The 19271-nt window shown below is 37.6% G+C and overlaps 1 protein-coding gene across 20 annotated transcripts in view; it reads left to right on the plus strand.

The window, feature by feature from the left end:
- Positions 1-19271, plus strand: part of kcnt1b (potassium sodium-activated channel subfamily T member 1b) — an 83170-nt gene that overhangs the window by 43256 nt on the left and 20643 nt on the right. For 13 of the 20 annotated variants that reach the window (XM_008417923.2, XM_008417915.2, XM_008417912.2 and 10 more), the window contains 18 exons: positions 2023-2102; positions 3428-3533; positions 4262-4318; positions 4437-4485; positions 4690-4749; positions 6384-6458; positions 6725-6808; positions 8805-8899; positions 11151-11331; positions 11755-11919; positions 12767-12903; positions 13686-13749; positions 13945-14053; positions 14172-14280; positions 16990-17139; positions 17230-17465; positions 17700-17720; positions 18729-18942. In XM_008417923.2, coding sequence (XP_008416145.1) covers positions 2023-2102; positions 3428-3533; positions 4262-4318; positions 4437-4485; positions 4690-4749; positions 6384-6458; positions 6725-6808; positions 8805-8899; positions 11151-11331; positions 11755-11919; positions 12767-12903; positions 13686-13749; positions 13945-14053; positions 14172-14280; positions 16990-17139; positions 17230-17465; positions 17700-17720; positions 18729-18942 — 1992 coding nt within the window. The remainder of the gene's footprint in view (positions 1-2022; positions 2103-3427; positions 3534-4261; positions 4319-4436; positions 4486-4689; positions 4750-6383; positions 6459-6724; positions 6809-8804; positions 8900-11150; positions 11332-11754; positions 11920-12766; positions 12904-13685; positions 13750-13944; positions 14054-14171; positions 14281-16989; positions 17140-17229; positions 17466-17699; positions 17721-18728; positions 18943-19271) is intronic. The other 7 variants (XM_008417914.2, XM_008417931.2, XM_008417936.2 and 4 more) reach the window with 1 other exon arrangement.

Below are 19271 nucleotides of genomic sequence, written 5' to 3' on the forward strand. Positions count from 1 at the left end.
CCCACCCACACACACACACACACACACACACACACACACACACACACACACACGCACGCTGGGCTCCTCCCATAATAATTAGCCAGTTGCTTGATCTTCAACTCACTGTCTTTTTTTTCCTGCTCTGTATTCATCTTCTCATACAATGTAGACGGCTCCAAGAAGCCGCTCTGTGGCCATTATTACTTCCCCTCTGTACTCATTAGTGACAACAAGCTCCCTGCCTTAAAGAAACGAACAATAGAGCTGCTTCATTACCTGCAATCATCTAACCTGCCCACTGTTCCCTGGCTTCGTCTCCAGGCCTCCTCAGGTGATTGTTTGGTCAAGATCCCCCACACCTGAGTCTCTTAAAATACATAAAGTATGTGGAGTTGAATCTCTTTCATTCCTCAAAGCTTGATGTGCAGCTGTTTTTACGCAGAGATGATTTTTAATTATTAATTAAAACTTTTTTGTTTGAGCTCAATATGAGCGGGGCTGTTGTTCTCATTTATTTATGTCCTGAATAAATAAACCAGCATGGATCACAAAGAGAGTGAAAGCCCCAATACATTTTGTGTGATACAATTGGATTGTATAAGCACGCATTAATTATTCAGGGTAAATTGGTGTAATTAAAGCTTGCTTGGAGATTTATGCTTGAGCTGGACTAATGTTTCAGTGAAGAAATCTAAAACCATCACCTGACTTTAAACTCAATAAGCATCATGTCCTTAGATTAAACATGTACATCAAGGTAAGTACACTGTTATTAGTGTGTAATGTGGCAAAATGGATCAATATTTATACTTTAGCATCAATTAGAAAGGAGGAGTTACATTGTATACTCACATCACGGATGTTTAAACTGAGATGTTACACAGGCTTACACTGGGACTTGTTGCATTTTTTAAAAATGTAAATATTATATTTTAATTGCTTCATAAAAGTTACTAATATTTTTTCTTGCCGTGACAAAAAGATTCTATAAAAAAAGTATAACGAGCTCATTGTATGAAATGATGTGTGTTCTTTGATTTGAAGGTAAGATTGTAAAGCCTATTGGTATTTCTGCATATTTTAATTTCTGCTAATCTCAGAAATTTAGAACATTTTAACCAGTTTGTTTTATGTTATTGGTATTGTGCCAGTCCCAGCCACTGTTTCATTACCAGAATCAAAAGATCTTAACTTTAAGCACTGGCAACATCTAAAGCTGGGCTGCAGAACCAGGGAGTAGAGGTGCACCAATAAATCTGCCCTGACTTCCTTAATTTTGGGAGACTGGGGATTGGTTGATGCTTACATGTGAAAGAAATATTATCTACCTCTGCAAAGATCTAGATATCAGAATAGATAGTTAGATCTACTTTTGCTCTGCTGAGTCGACAGACCCACAAAGTCACATCTACATGTGTGCGGTTAACAACAGTCACCCCACTTTTTGTTTTTACATTTAGTGACTTTTCAGAGAAAGAAGAAAACTGTATCGGCCAAAATCGGAATCAGCACATCAGGCTTTTTAAAGGCCAAAAAGCTGCAATTGGTGCACCCATACCAGACAGATTGTCTGTCAAAAACAAAAGTACAACCTTATCTTACCTCCAGAGGTAGACTGCAAGTAGTGAGTCTACTAGCAACTGCAAATAAGCTTTGTTTTATTCAGTAGATGAATACAAGCAGTGAGATGTCCAAATAGCAGGGAGATGTTGGGCAGCTGCATTTTCCTTTATTACAGATGTGACATCATTAACCTGTTGTGATTTTCTCTGTAACCAATTTCAATTTCTATCATGGCTCGTGCACCAACTGTTCAGCTAGTACCACCATTGTACAGCACAGTAAAATAAATACGTTGTATGGGGGTGGAGGGACAGCTTGCATATTTGTGAGTTTGTCACCGTTTCTTTTCTAAATCCTTATGCACAACATATAGTGAATAAAAACCTTGTTTTTCGAGATGCATCATCGTTTGTGGGGTGGATTGTTTGCTCGGCTGCGCATGTTTTAACTGAGGTGTGATTGTTCCTCTTCCCGCAGGGTGCAGGTTGAGTTTTATGTGAATGAAAACACCTTCAAGGAGAGGCTGAAGCTTTTCTTCATCAAAAACCAAAGGTCAAGTAAGTAGCAAACAGGAAGCATCAGCCACTCTCCTCTCATCGTGTAATGAAAATGGTTTGATCGTTGCTGCATGATGATTATGAACAAATAACAGCATCAGAAGGAAACTGAAGTCAGCGATGCCGGTCAGGTTACTGTTTCGGTTAGGGTATTAGTATTACATTTGCTACATTGTTTATTTGTTGTCTTGACTGTGCTTTTTGTGGCCTGATACACAGATTATGGTCCATTTACTGAGAGGAGTCTGAGCTGCAGTGTTTCTCTCATTAGAGCGCTGACTCTGACTCAGTATCTGCTAAAGCAACCACACATCAACACTTTGCTGTCTTGTCTCTGCAACTTATTCATTTGCATCTAGTTGTGAAAATGTGCACAGCAAAAAGCCTCCAGCAGGACAAACTATTAACATATCTTCTTCTCTGCTGACGTTTTCCAAACTTGCAGTTGTCTGTAAGCCACCAAAGTTAAAAAAAAAAAAAAGAAAAACTCAGCAGAGCCCAAGAACAGATCCCCTCCAGGCTGCTGACCTTTTGTTTGGTTTTAACCTGTTCAGACGTTGATGCAGACTTCATCCATCAGGACAGATCTAGCAGCTGTTGCTGAGGTTGATTGAAATGTTTATTGCACCACCCCATGGAGGACATGCACATCTGCACCAGGTTGCAGCTTTACGCAAACCAGGCTATGCTGGTTTTGTGTTTATTTATTGGAGGACTGTGTGTTGGGGCTCATTCAAACAGATAATCTTGACTCCAGGCGTTGTGCATTTAGATAAAATCTGTAGAAATTTCAAACCCATCTTTCTTACCCTATATGTCTGCATTGTGCCCTTTACCCTGAATATGTTTGTGTTTTTGTTGGAGGATTTTAATCTGTGTCATTGAAAATAAGTGCCAGGGTGTTATTTGTTTCTTCAGAGTTACAGGCAAAGATATAAAAGCAAAATTTCATCAAAACAAGTTTTTTTTTTTTTTTTTGCTATATTGTATTTTCTGCAAAAGCAGTCCCAGTCATATTTATATGTCCCAGTCATATTTATAGGAAAACATGGTAAGTGAATAAAACATTTTTTTAATGTAGCAGCATAATCTCACAATGGAGATTGTTGGAACCCTTTCTGCTAAAACGTTTTTTAATGACTGGATTTTTCCTCTCACATTTGACGAAATGTAAAGCATCTTCTTTGCACAATCTTTCTGGATCATCCTCTTTCCTTTCTAATACGTTCCTCTAAGAACAGCAGAGATTACCGCAGAGTCTGCTGAAGGTAAATGTAAGCCAGGGTGTCAATCAGGACAAGATGTTTGTTTTTGCTGCTCCACAGGCCTGAGAATCCGTTTGTTCAACTTTGCATTGAAGATTCTCACCTGTGCCCTCTACATTCTGAGAGTCAGCCTGGATAATCCCACAGAAAACAACAGTATCAATGGGTGAGCTTCACTTTCAGCAGTTCCTGCTGCACATCTTAATTTTACTCAGTTTAAGAAAGCAATACAGACCTCAATCATGCATTTTCATTTCTTTATATGAGGTTGTTACATATTTATGATAAATAATTTGTAAACTAAAACAGCAGTTCTGCTACTTGACTTGGAGACATGATGATATTTTGTTTTGAGGGTTTAATTTAAGCTGAACACACAGATCCAGTTCAAACCTGGTACTAACAGGCATGCTGGGTAATTCAGTCACAGATAAACAGATATAAGCCTGAATGTTCGCTCCTGGCAGACAGCAGTGTTTTTCCATAAAGAATCAGTTTCTGCTGGAGAAATTTCATATTTCATTTATCATAAAATAAATGAAATATTACCACTGAGAAGCTGATTACTTTCAGTAATTTAATTCAGTAAGTGTTATATAGATTCATTAATCTATGAAAAATACAATCAAGTAAATTAATTACATCGAAAATTATTTTCCAAAATATCTGACATTAAAATATTAATTATTTAATGTGAGAAGCTCAACATTTTCTGTTATGCCAGAATTACCTCCCAGCTGTTCTTTAGCTCTTCTTTTGGTTGCAGCTCGTTTATCTTATAAATATTTTATAAATATGCATAAATGTGAGTGAATTTTCTCCTAAATGTTTCTGCTCCTCAGTTTATTTACCTACTTTGATCCTGTTTTTGCCTTTTTTATGTATTTTTTGCAGCACAACATGCCGAAACAGCAGTTCACTGAATTCTACCGAGGGGCGTGAAATCAAATGGTATGTTTAATGTGAAATGTCACTTATTGAGCTTTATGGGTTCAGCTGTTTCTCAGTTGTAAAGAACTTTGAGAAAAATCTGTATGTTGTTTTTTTCTTTCTTTTTTTTTTGTGGCAGGAACCTAATTTTCTGGGTGAACAGACTCCAGCCTGTGTGGGCAATACAGGTGATGCTGTTGGCAATCTTGTAAAAGTGGGCATAAATCAAATTGCTCTCCATGAGCTGAACGTGTAATTCAACCCTAAAACCTGAGTGTCATTTATTAGACAAACCGTAGCACGTCGTATTTCCTCAGTGAAAGCTAAGACGCCAGAGGAGATGAGTCAGCAAATGCCAGGTTCATTCATCTCCTTCTCCCTCTGTGCTGCAGGTGACAGTGGCCTTAATCAGTTTCTTGGAGACTATGCTTATCACATATCTCAGCTACAAGGTAAGGGTCTGCTTTCCTGTGCAAGTTTTTCTCACTCCTCTTTTCTGTTATGGTGCAGCTTTTTGATTCGAGCTCAGGACTGTCAGGGGTATTTTTGTTGTTGTTGTGTTTTGTGAACCGAAAGCTTCAAATGTTCAATTCATTATATGAGGTAAAAACAGCTTTGGTGCATTTTTATTTAATTTAATGTCATTTAATTTTTGACAAGGCTGCAGATTTGAGACACACAACAACCCTAAACATTTAGCCAGAGCGGCAGTAAGCTTTTTGTAGATTGAAGTGCAGGTAATATCTGGTCTTGTTAAAGTACAGATGTGAAGTCTGGGACCAGACTTCAACAATGATGCTAGCAGATGCTTTCCATTAGTGATGGGAATTTTGACTCTTTTCAAACTTAATTTATTATCATCTGCAACTTCACATTTTAATCTAACTTGGCAAATAGGAATGTTTTGTATGATGAATCCTTTTGCATTCAGTGTTCCCTGTATGAAAATCCTAATCCTTCCTCAATTTTATGGATTTGTTTTGATGCTAAATCAGACATTCTCGCTTTTGTATAATATTTTAAACAAACGTTTAATTTTACCGCAAAACACTGCAGGCAAATCTACCAAACAGACCCAGAGTAATAATTTATTATCATATAATATCTTTAATCTTCAGCCAGATGCTGCTTCTCTTACCGGTGTCATTTATATTTATGTTTTTTGACGTGAGCAGAGCCACGGAAAGAGTGAGAGCTGAGCAGCGAAAGGGAAAAATGTCCCTTTTTCTTTCTCTCTCTTTGTTTTTCTCCACCTCTCGTGTGGTGTGCTCTCTTCTGTAGATGCATACGCTAAAAGACTTACAGTGGTGATAACAGGGAAAGGTGCTTCTGCTTCTGTAAATAATGACTGTTGGAGACTGAATACAAATTCACATGACGCTCAGATTTATTTATTTAAGTTTTTGGTTTAAAGGTATAAGGACTGTGCAGAAGTACTGTACAACATAGTCCATTTACAGCAGCTTCCCTCTGAGGATGGTAAACATGTTGTACAGCTGGTTTAAACTTCTCACCCTGCAGTCATCCAGTGAAACTTGTGCTCTATACGTAGTTAATCCTTTTATTTTCAGCCGTGTCGTACTCTTTTTGCCCCAGTGAGTGGTTTGGGGATTAGGAAGCATTTTAGTTTTTATGAAACGACGTCAAAATGTTATACTGTTCTTAGCTGGCGTTTAATTGAAGCCGTAGATATTTTTGTAGACGTTTTATTTGCTCCTTCACTGCTGCATGTGATCAACATGCTGACCTGTTAATTCGTTGTTTCATCGTTTTCAGATGTTAAATCTTACTGATTATTTGTTGTTAGATTAACAGTGTCTGTTCCTAGGCTGCTTTTATATGTTTGTGAATTTACTTTTTCAGAGTGATATTAACTACACATAACTTGGCATTTTGTTAAAATACTAAAATTAAACAGCAGAAAGAGCAACTTAAAGATAATATATATGGATGGACCCTCTGTTGTACTGTTTCTTGTTGAACACCATACAGTAAAAGCTCATTTTTTTATTCATTATTTTTCTCCTGAAAACAATCCACTCTCTAAACAGAATATTCAATCATTTTCCATACATTTCCCTTCCAGGGGAACATTTGGGAGCAGATCTTCCAGATATCCTTCATATTGGAGATGATTAATACGGTACCATTTATTATCACAGTGAGTAAATCATCTACATTTTCTCCATTTTATTTATTCTGCAAAACAGTGTGTGTGCTGAAATGTCCAAACTGAGAGGTATTTTACTGTTAGCAGCATGATGTTAGAACCTTTACTACTCATCATTTTACTGCTTTATTTGCAAACAAAAAATTAAGAGAATCAGAAATTATTTTAAAAGTAATTATCCAGTACATGCCTTTACTACTTATCTAGCTCTTAAGTAAAGTTTTAATACTTTTCTTGTCTACTTTTACTTATTTAAGATCTTCTGGGCTCCATTGAGAAACATATTCGTTCCCGTGTTTCTTAACTGCTGGCTTGCCAAAGGTGCTCTGGAGAACATGATCGTAAGTCTTTTTTTTCCATTACAGCTGAAAACACTACGTTTTATAAAGGTATTAACATAAAGATGAACAAAAAAATATTTGCAGGCACCCTGAATAATTAAAAAAAATAAATAGTTCCAGTTTTGTTCCATCCTTTTTTCTCTTGGCATTAAACTTTTAGGACGTTCTGGCGTTGAAGCTACAAAGTGATAAATGGAGCTATTTACTTTTACTTTTACTTTTAACACACTTTTTAGAGACATTTTCAATATTAAGAATATTTTACACTGGTCTTGTGTCTCTTGTGTTGTAATAATTGTAAGCCATGTTAACCAAAAATAACAATACAATTGAAATGTACCTTCGCTTTGTGAATTGACTTACTGAAATAAGTCAATTCATATATTAGAATATATTCCAATAATATCCTAATTTACTAAGATGCATCTGCAAGGGATATTAGCCATAAATGCCACAATAGGGCCAGATTTTTTAGTTTATGGCCCATAAAGTTCTGGATGTTCCTGTTTTTATTTTTGCAAATCCCAGTTGTGTCCAATTCCTTCGAAAGACGTTTCACTTTTCAGTATTTTCACCAAGATTCGTCCAGGTGAAAATAGCTGAACCCAGTTCTGGTCAAGGTTAACATGAGGTTTTGTTTTACACAAATTATTTCAGACATATTTATATAAAGTAATTATTTTTAATAAAATACAAAATACATTTTAGCTATGCCAGTTTGATATTTCAATGCGTAGCTTTATGCAGTGTAGAAGAATAAACATCTCAATTCCTTCAAGTCTTTTTTTCAGTAAAAATTGTTTTAACAAGTATAATTGTATTCAAAGATTCAGCCTTTCATGGATTCCTTTATGCCTCTTTATCTTGTTCATTGACTTAAAATGTGTTGCTCGTAATATACATTATTTGCAGAATCTTAAGTTCATGCAGTTTGTACTTTTGCAGGTTTTGATGGATCATTACCCTCCTAGCAGCTTTATTAAAGCTGATTAATGTTGTTAGATGTGGAAGCTGTTGATTTTACCAGTGAGCAGAATTTAATCGGATGAGCTTGTTCCTTCCTTTCAGGTTAGTTGTCGTCTCTCGTGTTGTAAATACATCTAATCTGCCCACAAGGCAGTGCTTCTTTTTGAAGGCAGTAAAACTGACGGCATCCATGTAACACTGTTATCAGCAACTCTGGGTTCTTTGATATATTAGTGTGCTGTGTAATTAGTTGGCCTTTGCAGCTAAAACCAGCAACTTCTTCAGCTTCAGTCGGCTGATTTGCTTGAAGAATAAAATGCAGTCACGACCGGCAAGAAGTTGGTTTCTGCAGCAGAGAAGTCATTAGTTATTCCTGGTAGTATTATGCATAAATTCCAGTAAATGTCTGCAGCAAGAAAGGAACAAATGCACAGACTTGTATCTGCCGGAAGAATTTTAAAGGAGTCAGATTACATCTTACATGATCTGTGCTATCACTGGGATTCAGACGAGGTCATGACAGGATGAGCGCTTCATGCCAAGGCTGCAGTCAGCAGATGGTAAAACCTGGGGCCAGCAGGGAGGAAGTGGCAGGCTGGACATGCTAACAAGGTGCAACTGAGAACCGCTCATTAGCTGCTTCATATGAAGATGGACAGCATGCTAATGTAGACACACCAGTGTAGTTTGCATATAATAAATAGCATGTTAAATTTGAGCGGATTTGTGCACTTAAAGAACTGTAATATAGCAAAAATGTTGTCGATTTGTGGGGTACAGTTTAGTTTAGTACTGTGCTTTTTTAGAAAATGACCCAGTTACCATCTATTCTAAACAACATTACAATATGTGAGAGTATAAGTATAAACCAAAGAGTTTCCTGTAAGGTTTGCATCAAATTCTGTCCTTTCGCTGTACAAGTTTTACTTTGTAAGGCAATAGAGAAGCTGTATTTCATTTCTCAGCTGATGGAACACAGAGTATCCGCAAGAGGAAACATGGAGACAATAATCTTTTCTTCTTCCCCCAGAATGACTTCCATCGTGCCATCCAGAGGACGCACTCCGCAATGTTCAACCAGGTGTTCATCCTCATCTGCACCTTACTGTGTCTGGTGTTCACAGGGTGAGGGAACATCTGCTCTTTAAACATCTGCTGGCACATTTCCGCTGAGGCCACATGTGCGCAGGTTTTTCTGTAAGATATAAATTTACTGAAATGCACTGCAGTAAAATATAAGCTGCTGTATATGTAGTTAAAATTAATAACCTGGTAACGTCTAGTGTAGTCAACCAAGTAAAAAACTGATTTTTTTAAGGTCCAAATCTATAGGTAAGATATTTAATTAATAAAGATAATTACTCTAATTCTCTGAGTTTATTAGAGATGCAGCATTGAAAATTTTTCTGTACCAATATGTAAAGCTTTACCTGCCAATTTTAATTGTTTATCGCCCATTTTTAAGATGTTTGCTCACAATAAATACAATGTTCTTTGAAAATCTACAAATAAAATAAACAGTTTAGGTTATAAGCAAAACTTAGCTAAAATTAAAATCAGTTCAATGCTGTTCACATTACAGTACACCTTGTAAAACGGAGCAATGGGTAAATTAATAACCAAATAACTTCTGCTGTCGTCAAGCAAGTTAAAAACAGTTTTGCAAAGTGCTTTACATTGCAAAAAGAAGGAGGAAGAAATGTCATTGTGATCCTAGTTAACAAACAGTGCAATTAGATTTAATGTATTATTAAACTAACTCAGAAAACCCTGTAGATTGCATTGAGTCATTGACTTGCAGCATTCACTCTTCCTGCACAAGCAAGTAGCGACATCTTACGTCAGTTATTTTCCTGACATTAATCATCCTGCCTTGTATCTGTTGTGCAGGATCTACTGCTAACCCAGTGAAACACATTCAGCTGTTCATCTGTTCTTCTCTTTATGTGTTATCGATTTGGACTTTTATAGCACCAATTCATTTTAATCAAAGCGGGCTCCTCCTCGGCCATCGCGCTCTGGCCGTGTTCGTGAGCCATGACGACCACCCATCTACTCAGGCAGCTTCATTTCCCGTGTCTCAGGGTTTGATTAAATCTTCAATTTATCTGAGAAAGAAAATAACCAAATTAATTAGCACAGCCTCTGAAGGAGATTACCAAAAGAACAATCAATGTTGTCACTTCAAAATGAGATACTGAACAGGAGCTGCATTGACTTTGGTGCCCTTTGGTCTTGATCAAATAGAAAACTAAATTGTGATCCTGAAGCAACTTGTCTTTGTGAGACATGCATCACACGCAGACATGAGCTAAACTTCAGTACAAATAGAACAGTTTCTCTCTATGATGGTATTTATACTTTTAAAGGGGACCTATTTTTGCACAGTTTTATATTTCCATTTGAACCTCAACTGCCTCTAAAAAAAAAGCTGAAGTGCTTTAAAAAAAACACCATTTTCTGTCAATAAATTAAGGCTTTTTGGTGTCTGGAAAATGAGCTGTTTGAAAAACCTTCTGGATGTAACGTCACAAATCATCAAACGTGCTGAGATCCAGCATGTTTGGTCAGCTGGTTTTACTGCTGTATGCACTGTACAATGGCTGCTGGAAAAGACAAATGTTTTGTTATTGACTTACCAACCAGAAACCACTTGGTGGACTCCTGCTGAGTGTGCGGGAGATTCTACTTTTGCTTTTCAAAGATGTACGGCTGTATAATTGCACATCTGTTTGCAACCATTTTCAAGTGCGAGTTTAAGCATTGAGTTGGGGGCGTGGCCAACAGCAGCTTATTTGGACTTAAAGCGACAAGAGGCTCTAAAACAGCTTAAAATAAGCAGAACTGAACAAACTAAAATTTCATATCTAAGAATGATTTTGTTTAAAAAAAAAAAGAAATTATTCATATAATAAAAATGTTTTTTTTTATAGTCAATAGATAAATTCTAGCCTGTTCAAGGAAGCATAACAGATCATCTTTAAAATAAAAATATATAACATGCTTTCATTTGAATCTGAATAACCACATTTTTTTCTACTGACGATAAAGTAACACTGTTTATTATTCATTTGTAATAATGTTATGTAAACATTTTTATTTCCTTTGGCAACCAGAAATATTTCCAAACAGTCAAATTTGTCATTCTTTTAGCCAAGGGTTCAAATATGATCCAGCTAGCTAACTGGTAGCCCAGAGAAACAGGTGGGGGAAGGGCAGCACGAAAACCAGAGAAACCTCTGGTTGTCTTAAAACTCCAACTTTTTTAAAACGTTGGTATTCCGTAAATAGCCAGGCCTTATCGTGCTTTCATTTCAGTCATCCTTACCTGAAGGATGTTGGTTGCATGTAAATAATTCATCCTATCTTTCTGCAGAGCCTGTGGGATTCAGCATCTTGAGAGAGCCGGGAAAAACCTGTCCTTGTTTGACTCCTTTTATTTCTGCATCGTCACCTTCTCCACCGTGGGCTACGGCGACGTTACTCCACAGATCTGGCCCTCACAGCTGCTGGTGGTTATTCTCATCTGTGTTGCTCTGGTAGTCCTTCCGCTGCAGGTATGGACCACGTGATTGATGAAACAAACTTCATATGAACCGTCTCCTAGAATTTGAAATTCTTTGACTTTCTGCAAGCAGAGATGTGCTTTTTATGAGTTTGTTATCAAATTTTAATGTGAAGTTTTTTTTGCAGCTGATGTGGCCTGACAACAAATCAAAAACTAATGAGGGCCTTACATTCTCAGACTTTAGGCAACCGGAGGAGTTTTTGCATCTCAGTCAAAATATCGGCCTAATTAGATCCTCGCTGCATTATCCGGCAATTCTGTCAACTCTGGAAAACTCGACTGCTTCACATTTTCTAATGAGATGTTCATGTAAAACTAATCGTGGGGGGTTTTCTTTTAAGTGTGCTGCCTAAAAACTAAATCGGTTCCCTTTCTGCCATTTTTAACCATTGTTTCTGTTTCACTGTTTCAGTTTGAGGAGCTAGCGTACTTGTGGATGGAGAGCCAGAAGCTTGGAGGGAACTACAGCCGTCACCGGGCGCAGACGGAGAAACACGTTGTGTTGTGTGTCAGCTCGCTCAAGATCGACCTGCTGATGGATTTTCTTAATGAGTTTTACGCTCATCCTAGGCTGCAGGTACAGAGGCCAGCGCTTTTAGAGAGCTTTTCTTTTCTGTGTATCACCCAAAGACGTGGCAAAGTAAAACAGGGAAAGCCAGAGTTTGAACCAACTAGCCCACCAGCTTATTCTTAATTGACTACAAATATTTCCTACTGAATTCAAACCACACCTTTAGCATTGTCAGTCACAAGTTTCCATTTTGTCTGTTTGCTATTGTAAACTTTTGCACAGTGGGATCATTTATGTTCTTGTTGCTTCAGTCCATGGTTGCAAATGTTGAGAAAATCCTGCTGGAGCATCCAAACTTTATTACATGATACTCTTCCTGTTAGCAGGAGGGAAAAACTGAATCTAAAAGTGCCTCAACAAAGTAGCAGTTTAGTCGTGTTCACACTAAACTGTAAGACACGTTATAACATTTCCTGTCTTACATTTTCCGCAGAACAGGTTTGCTCATTTTAAATGGGTTGTGCAAACTCTACGTCACATTTTAGGCTAGATTTTAGCCTTGGTTATGAAACTGTGCAAGTTACTCAACAGGCCGTTGCTAGGTAACCACAAGTTGCTCAGCAGGTTGTTGCTAGGTAACCAAAGAGTGAGGGAGTTGGTTGATGCCACCAAACTTGCTTAGCTGTGAGAGGTTGAGCAGATAAAGTCTTTCCTCTCCCAGAATGCTGTTTGGATCTTGATCGAAGTTCAGTTAAGTTCTTGAATATTAACAGATATATTGAATCATATGTTTTTCACCATATATAATTTTATTGACTTATTTTCCAGTCCTAGTCTCACAAAAAGTTTGATGATTTTAAAGGAAGCGATGGAATCCCTAAAAAGAAAAAAAGCTGTCTGCTTTGCTTCACAGGACTACTACGTGGTGATCCTGTGCCCAACAGAAATAGACATTCAGGTCCGCCGCATCCTGCAGATCCCCCTGTGGTCTCAGAGGGTCATCTACCTGCAAGGATCGGCCCTCAAAGACCAGGACCTGATGAGGGCCAAGTGAGTTTTAGCCTGCACACGTTTACAGGACAATCTAAACATTTTAAAAGTCTCAGCTGGTTGTAAAATCACAGTGGTTAAGTGGCAGCACAAAGCCAGTAGGCAGCAGTTACACGGTGCGCTAGCTACATTGGCTGCCCTCTGCTTGCACATCAATGTAACAGGATTTTATCCTACATTTATCATCTGCGCTGAACAAAGGCTACAGACATTAAAAAATAAGTTCCCCAGATATTTTTATCACCTACAATTTTTGTTCTGTATCAGTAAATCCTTTGCAATATCTTACAGCCAGATATTGTTTAACATCTTTTTACAACTGAGTCATAATGTATTGGTGCTAAAGTGCTGCACAGAGCACAGTGTGGTTCTGCTGGTAGAGGCTACTGTCCGTAATGTTGGTATCTTTGGTTTGATTAACAGTGTTGGATGATTTTCTGCATTTCTTCATTTTAAATTAAACAACAAAAAATAGTTGAAGATTCAAATCAACAATTTTGACATTTTTCAAACATTACAAAAGGACGTCACGAAATGCTTTAAAATACACAAAATTAAAATGCAAATGTTCTGCAAATTAAAAACAATAACAATCTTAACTTCAAGTTATTCCATCAATTCTGTATCATTTAATATCATCTTGCAGGTTATTTTCCTTTCTTTTGTTTTTTTTAGCTTTTGTGTGGGGACATTTGAGCATTTCCAAACTGAGTATTAATTTATCGAATTATTAAATTGTGTGATCAGCTGAATCCCTGCCTCGTTGTCTCTGATTCATTTAGGATGGATGATGCTGAGGCGTGCTTCATCCTGAGCAGCAGGAATGAGGTCGACCGAACTGCTGCTGTAAGTAAAGTAACGAGGCTGCTGATGTAAAACCTCTGATGTATGAACAGCTTAAAGGGTCATTTCCCCTCATATTATACTTCCAAGTCATTTTACGATATTAGATGATGAATTAATAGGGAGAAAGTTGAGACTCTGTAAAATTCTTGGAAATTGTTGTGTTGGTAAATGAAACCGATCTTTCTGCTGCTGCAGGATCACCAGACTATTCTGAGGGCTTGGGCTGCAAAGGACTTCGCTCCAAACTGTCCTCTCTACGTCCAAATCCTCAAACCGGAAAATAAGTTTCACGTAAAATTTGCAGGTAAATTGAAAACATATACATATCTTCATAAATACAATATATATGTATATATATATATATATATATATATAACACTTTTCAGATCTAGAAATGATTGTAAATGATTTCTTTTCAACAGATCATGTTGTATGTGAAGAGGAGTTCAAGTACGCCATGTTGGCTCTGAACTGCGTGTGTCCAGCCACGTCCACCTTAGTGACTCTGCTGGTTCACACCTCCAGAGGACAGTGAGTAAACACTACTGTTATTGTGAAATTTTAAATAATCTTCACCTTATTTTAGTAGAGTTACTTTAGAATTATTCAACTTCGATTCAGGAATTTAAAAACAAGTTCAAAACATTGGCACCTAGCTAATAAAATCTACTTTTACTTGACATAAATTACCCATTTAAATGCCTATTTGTAATCTGTAGCATGTAGCATCTTGATTTACTGATCTTCAGAGGAGCTATCCTGTTTTCCCTGAGACAAAGCCGAGCAAATGTTTGTTTATTGAACAAGGCTAACTCCTCAAAGGAGAGCATTTCTTGCAGAATTATTCCATGTTTCACTTTGAATATTGATATTTGTATTCATGATTCTATCATGTTTAAGTAGGCAAAGAAAGACTGCTGCAGCGCAACTAAAATGCTGTTTTGTTTAAACGCTCATAGATTTGCTGCTATGGTTGGTTTTGCCATTTTTGTTGGATCTCAGCTTAGATTGAGAAAGATGAAGGAGGTGCTGCAGCAGTGAACCGGATGAGAGAGAAAAGAAACATTTCTATGTTATTTCTGTTCTAGATCCCTAAGATAAATTAGTTTGGCTCACACATGTGGTATCAATGCTTAAATTTCCTGTGTGGCAGGAAGAACAGCTTTGTGATAGCAGACTTAAAAGCAGAAAAACAGAATTTTTTCTAAACCAAATTTGAATTATTCTGTAATCCTGAAGAAAAAAAAGCTTTGTCTAACATAGAAATCGTTTTCTGATACATGAGGAGAAATACATCCTAATTTTTGCTTCCATGGACTTCACCCCATTTTTTGCATAGAGGATCTTTGCAGCAATATTGTTTTTATGTGTTGGAGATAAGCCGCCAGCATTACTGTTAAAAGGGTGTCGGCTCCTGGAAACCAATCTGTTCTGTGATCAATGTGAGAGATTTACAGGTTCTGCTTCTAAACGATCCTCTTCCATATCTGCAGTTATTTTCTGTCATATTGTTGCATTTTATTTGCAACAATATAATTGTCAATTCAGTAGCTAAATTTATGTAAGCATCCACTTGCTACCCGTTTTTAAGCCGGTTCTTTGTAATAATTTGGTGTTTGGCCTGAGCGTAATGTTTCTCCCTTCGTCTTTCAAGGTAACTCAGCTGGGATTACGACTGAGTCCAAACAATCAATATTAATCAAAAGCCGAGCTTGAAAAACAAATGAGAGACTTCATGCTGGCCACGTTCTTTTCTTGTACTTACATTCTGGTCATTATTCACTTGATTTAACTTTACTTGACAGTTTAATCAAAAATAAATTCTGCGGAAGCGTCTTTTCAGCTGCACAGACTCCAGACTGACTGATGCGCTGCCAGCACAGCAGAAACCGTGTCACTGAGCATCACCTGCTTCTTCTTTTAGCCTGTAAATCTGCCCGTCTATTTGATCAGCTTCTCTCGCCAAATTAAAAGCACGGCACATCTGTGTCTATTATGGAAACTCACACTGGATTCTGCCTGTGAAGGTGACAAAAACTCAGTCAGTATCTCAGCCGCAGGTGTTAATTTAAACGCTGTCAACACAATTGAAAGTTATAGCATATGTGTCCAGCTTACTTTCATGTGTTTGTTACTGTGGCTAGACCTGAGGAGGAGGATGAGGAGGAGGAGGACTGAGCAGGAAGGGATTCAATTTTTTAAAATTGTAAATATTTTCCTACCAAATTTAAATAACAACTCAAAGGTGTTATGGTTCTATTATGTAGTTTAAGTATAAATCTATCAAATCTGGGCTGCTAATAATTTATTTGAACTATTCACACAATGTCAAAATTTTGATTAGTAAAACTTATGTGCACAAGTTGAATTATATGTTGTATTTTCTCTGCTTGCTCTGACGTATACATACTGTGACCGACATATTTTACAGTCGTGGTTTTAATTAGTTTGATGCCATTTGAAAACTCTTATTGTGAAAGATCCCATAAATGGAGGCATAATCAGATCGATGGATCCAATATTGGCAGTTCAGTAAATGAAACGCAGCATTCCAGTCTGCTGAACATAAACATCCAGTTAAATGTTGACGTGCTCTTCATCGGTTCTGGTCATTGCTGGTCTTTTCCTTCCCTCTGCACTTTTTGAAGACAAAACATCTTGAAAAAGCTTTTCTGTCGCAGTTGTAAAGTCCAAAGTAAAACTATTTTTAACAGTCGGTGCTCTTTGGTGGTTGAAATATCCCTGCCCTACTTTCACTCCCTGCAGCAGCGAGTCTAAGTCTGAAACCATTAAATGACAATCAAAAAACATTATTTTGTTTGTTTTTTAGAGCTCACTATTGAAAATATAGTTTTAATTTTAAAAAATTTATGAATTACTAACTATATAACTGTGCTACTATGTTAGTAATCATTAAAAGAAGTCACAATTTGATCCCTGCTACAAAAAAGTTGAACGTAAAGAAAGGAAAACAGAACAAGAGCATTGAAACCTCAATGCATAACGTTAAACCCGGCAGATTACGTTTTCATATTTTACTTTACCCAACCTGCCAGAATCCCAACTTGAATCTGATTAAAACGGAATATTTGTTTTTGTAATAATCCTGAAGGAAAACCAAGAACAATGTGACGTTATTGACCTTATAGAGTGTAAACTGCTTCTGTAGTCATCTACAAAAGGAGGATATGAATTGTTGCTATAAATAAAACAGTAAATAATAAAGTGCTCTTTCCCCAGGGAGGGACAGACGTCCCCGGAGCCGTGGCAGAGGACTTATGGCCGCTGCTCAGGGAACGAGGTCTACCACATCCATTTAGCTGACAGCAAGTTTTTTGGGGAGTATGATGGAAAGAGCTTCACCTACGCCTCCTTTCATGCCCATAAGAAGTCAGTGAATTCTCCATTTCCAAATGTTGGATTAATTGGTGGCAAATATGACACAGAATAACTTAAATCTGAGTTTAAATTTCCCTGCAGGTATGGTGTGTGTTTGATCGGGGTGAAGAGGGAGGACAACAAGAGCATCCTCCTGAATCCCGGACCGCGTCACATCATGGCTGCTACCGACACCTGCTACTACATCAACATCACCAAGGAGGAGAACTCGGCCTTCATCTTCAAACAGGAGGAAAAACATGGGAAGGGTCTCCCCGTCACCGGGCTCTACGACGCCCCCTCCAGGCTGCCTGTGCACAGTATCATAGCCAGCATGGGTAAGACTGAAAACCAGACAGAAATGACATGTAATAATCAGTGGGAGGTTTTGTAGGTTGGCGTGAAAGAGAAAATAGATGCTTTATTTTAATCAAAACTGCATTTTGTACATTTCTGAATGGTGGCTGCCTTGTTGATGCTTTTGCATGATTTCTTTACTGACCTGCTTTCCTTTACTTTATCGGCTGACTTTATTGTTATGTGCCTGTTTTTGTTTTTTTGACCTGTGAAAGTTGATCAGGCCACCTCATTTGGTAAGTTCATGCATGATGCATCCTTGTTTCTTTTTACACCATAATGTTATTATGTATTTCTTTACAGTTTCAGGGACACTTTACTTAATCTGCACATGCTGTACAAACGTTAATGTACAGCACATACACTCAATTTGGGCTGCAACAATAATTTTAGTAAACAATTATTTTACCGATTAATGAAATGGATTTAAAAAAAAGGAACATTCTGTAGATTGTTTTATTTTACCACTTGAGTCTTCTTTTGTTCAATATTAGAAGTACATTAAAAGATGCAAACAAATAAACAATTATTCCTTTTTTTTTAATAAGAAACATTTTATTACCTAAAGTGCAACAACATAACATTCCTTATGCTTGATCATTTGCAGCAAAGGATGCATCTGCAGATAAATAAATCCTTTTAACATCAACGTGATGTTTTTGCCTTACTTATCGACACAATGTAGGATTAATCTGTTGATTAATTTTTCAATTAACCGGTCAAAAACTGGATAGAAAAAGGTGTGTATTTAATGTAAATACATATTTTTTGTACAGTTTTGGCTTAATTACTTCTCTCAGAATGGCCTTTTTTGGTTCTAATTGACTAATTAATTGATTTCTAAATAATAATTGACAATTATTTCAATAGTCGACCAATCCAATAAACGTTTCAGCCATGAACTCAACAGATGCATTATGGAGTTTTCATGCAACATATTATGAGCAGTTACATGATGTATGTCAAGAAAGTATTTTCTGTATTTATAGATAAACTTCTGTGACTGCAGTTTGCATGCTACTCTGTGTACACAAAGCATTTTTCTGAAAAGCAATACATTTTCTCCTCAAGACAAAACAGGAAGTTCTGCTGAGTAAACAAATAAAAAATGCTGAGTGTCAGAAATGTACAAATGGAGATCAGTTTTTATGTGCAAAGAGCTGTAAAACTGCTGTGCGTCATTTGATTTCTGCTTCACTTATGAAATAATCTAAATTAGTTGACGCCGCCCGTGTAATTTCTAGGGACTGTAGCAATAGATCTCCAGCACCCCGATCCTCCGGAGGAAAGTGGGAAACTGACCCTTCCCACCGAGAACGGAGCTGGAAGTCGAAGGCCAAGCATCGCACCCGTCTTGGAAATTGCTGACTCCTCCGCCATCTTGCCCTGCGACCTCCTCAGTGACCAATCAGAGGACGAGACCAACCAATCAGATGAGGAGGGCTCCGTGGGGTCGGAGTGAGTAGCGCGGATGTGTTTCAGTGCATGAAGAAACGGCGGAGCGCGGGAGATTTCTGGAGTTTGGGGTGTTTAGTGAGGCAGCTGCGTTCTGCGTTTGTGAAATTGATTGATCTCACCTTTCTTCCTCGCCGTCATCCCTCATTGGCTGTAGAACGGGAGATGGATGAGGTTTCAGCAGGCGTATAATCGGTGTGTCACGATGCTGGAAAACGCAGTGACTAATATCATGACAGGAAGGTCAGCTTTTTTCTTCTAGTGATGCTGATGCTACACGGATCCTTCCTGCCAATGTCCCTAATGCAGCCGACATCACAGCAAGTCAAGGA

Source organism: Poecilia reticulata, linkage group LG9 (genome assembly GCF_000633615.1).
Source record: "Poecilia reticulata strain Guanapo linkage group LG9, Guppy_female_1.0+MT, whole genome shotgun sequence".
Taxonomy (NCBI): Eukaryota; Metazoa; Chordata; class Actinopteri; order Cyprinodontiformes; family Poeciliidae; genus Poecilia; species Poecilia reticulata.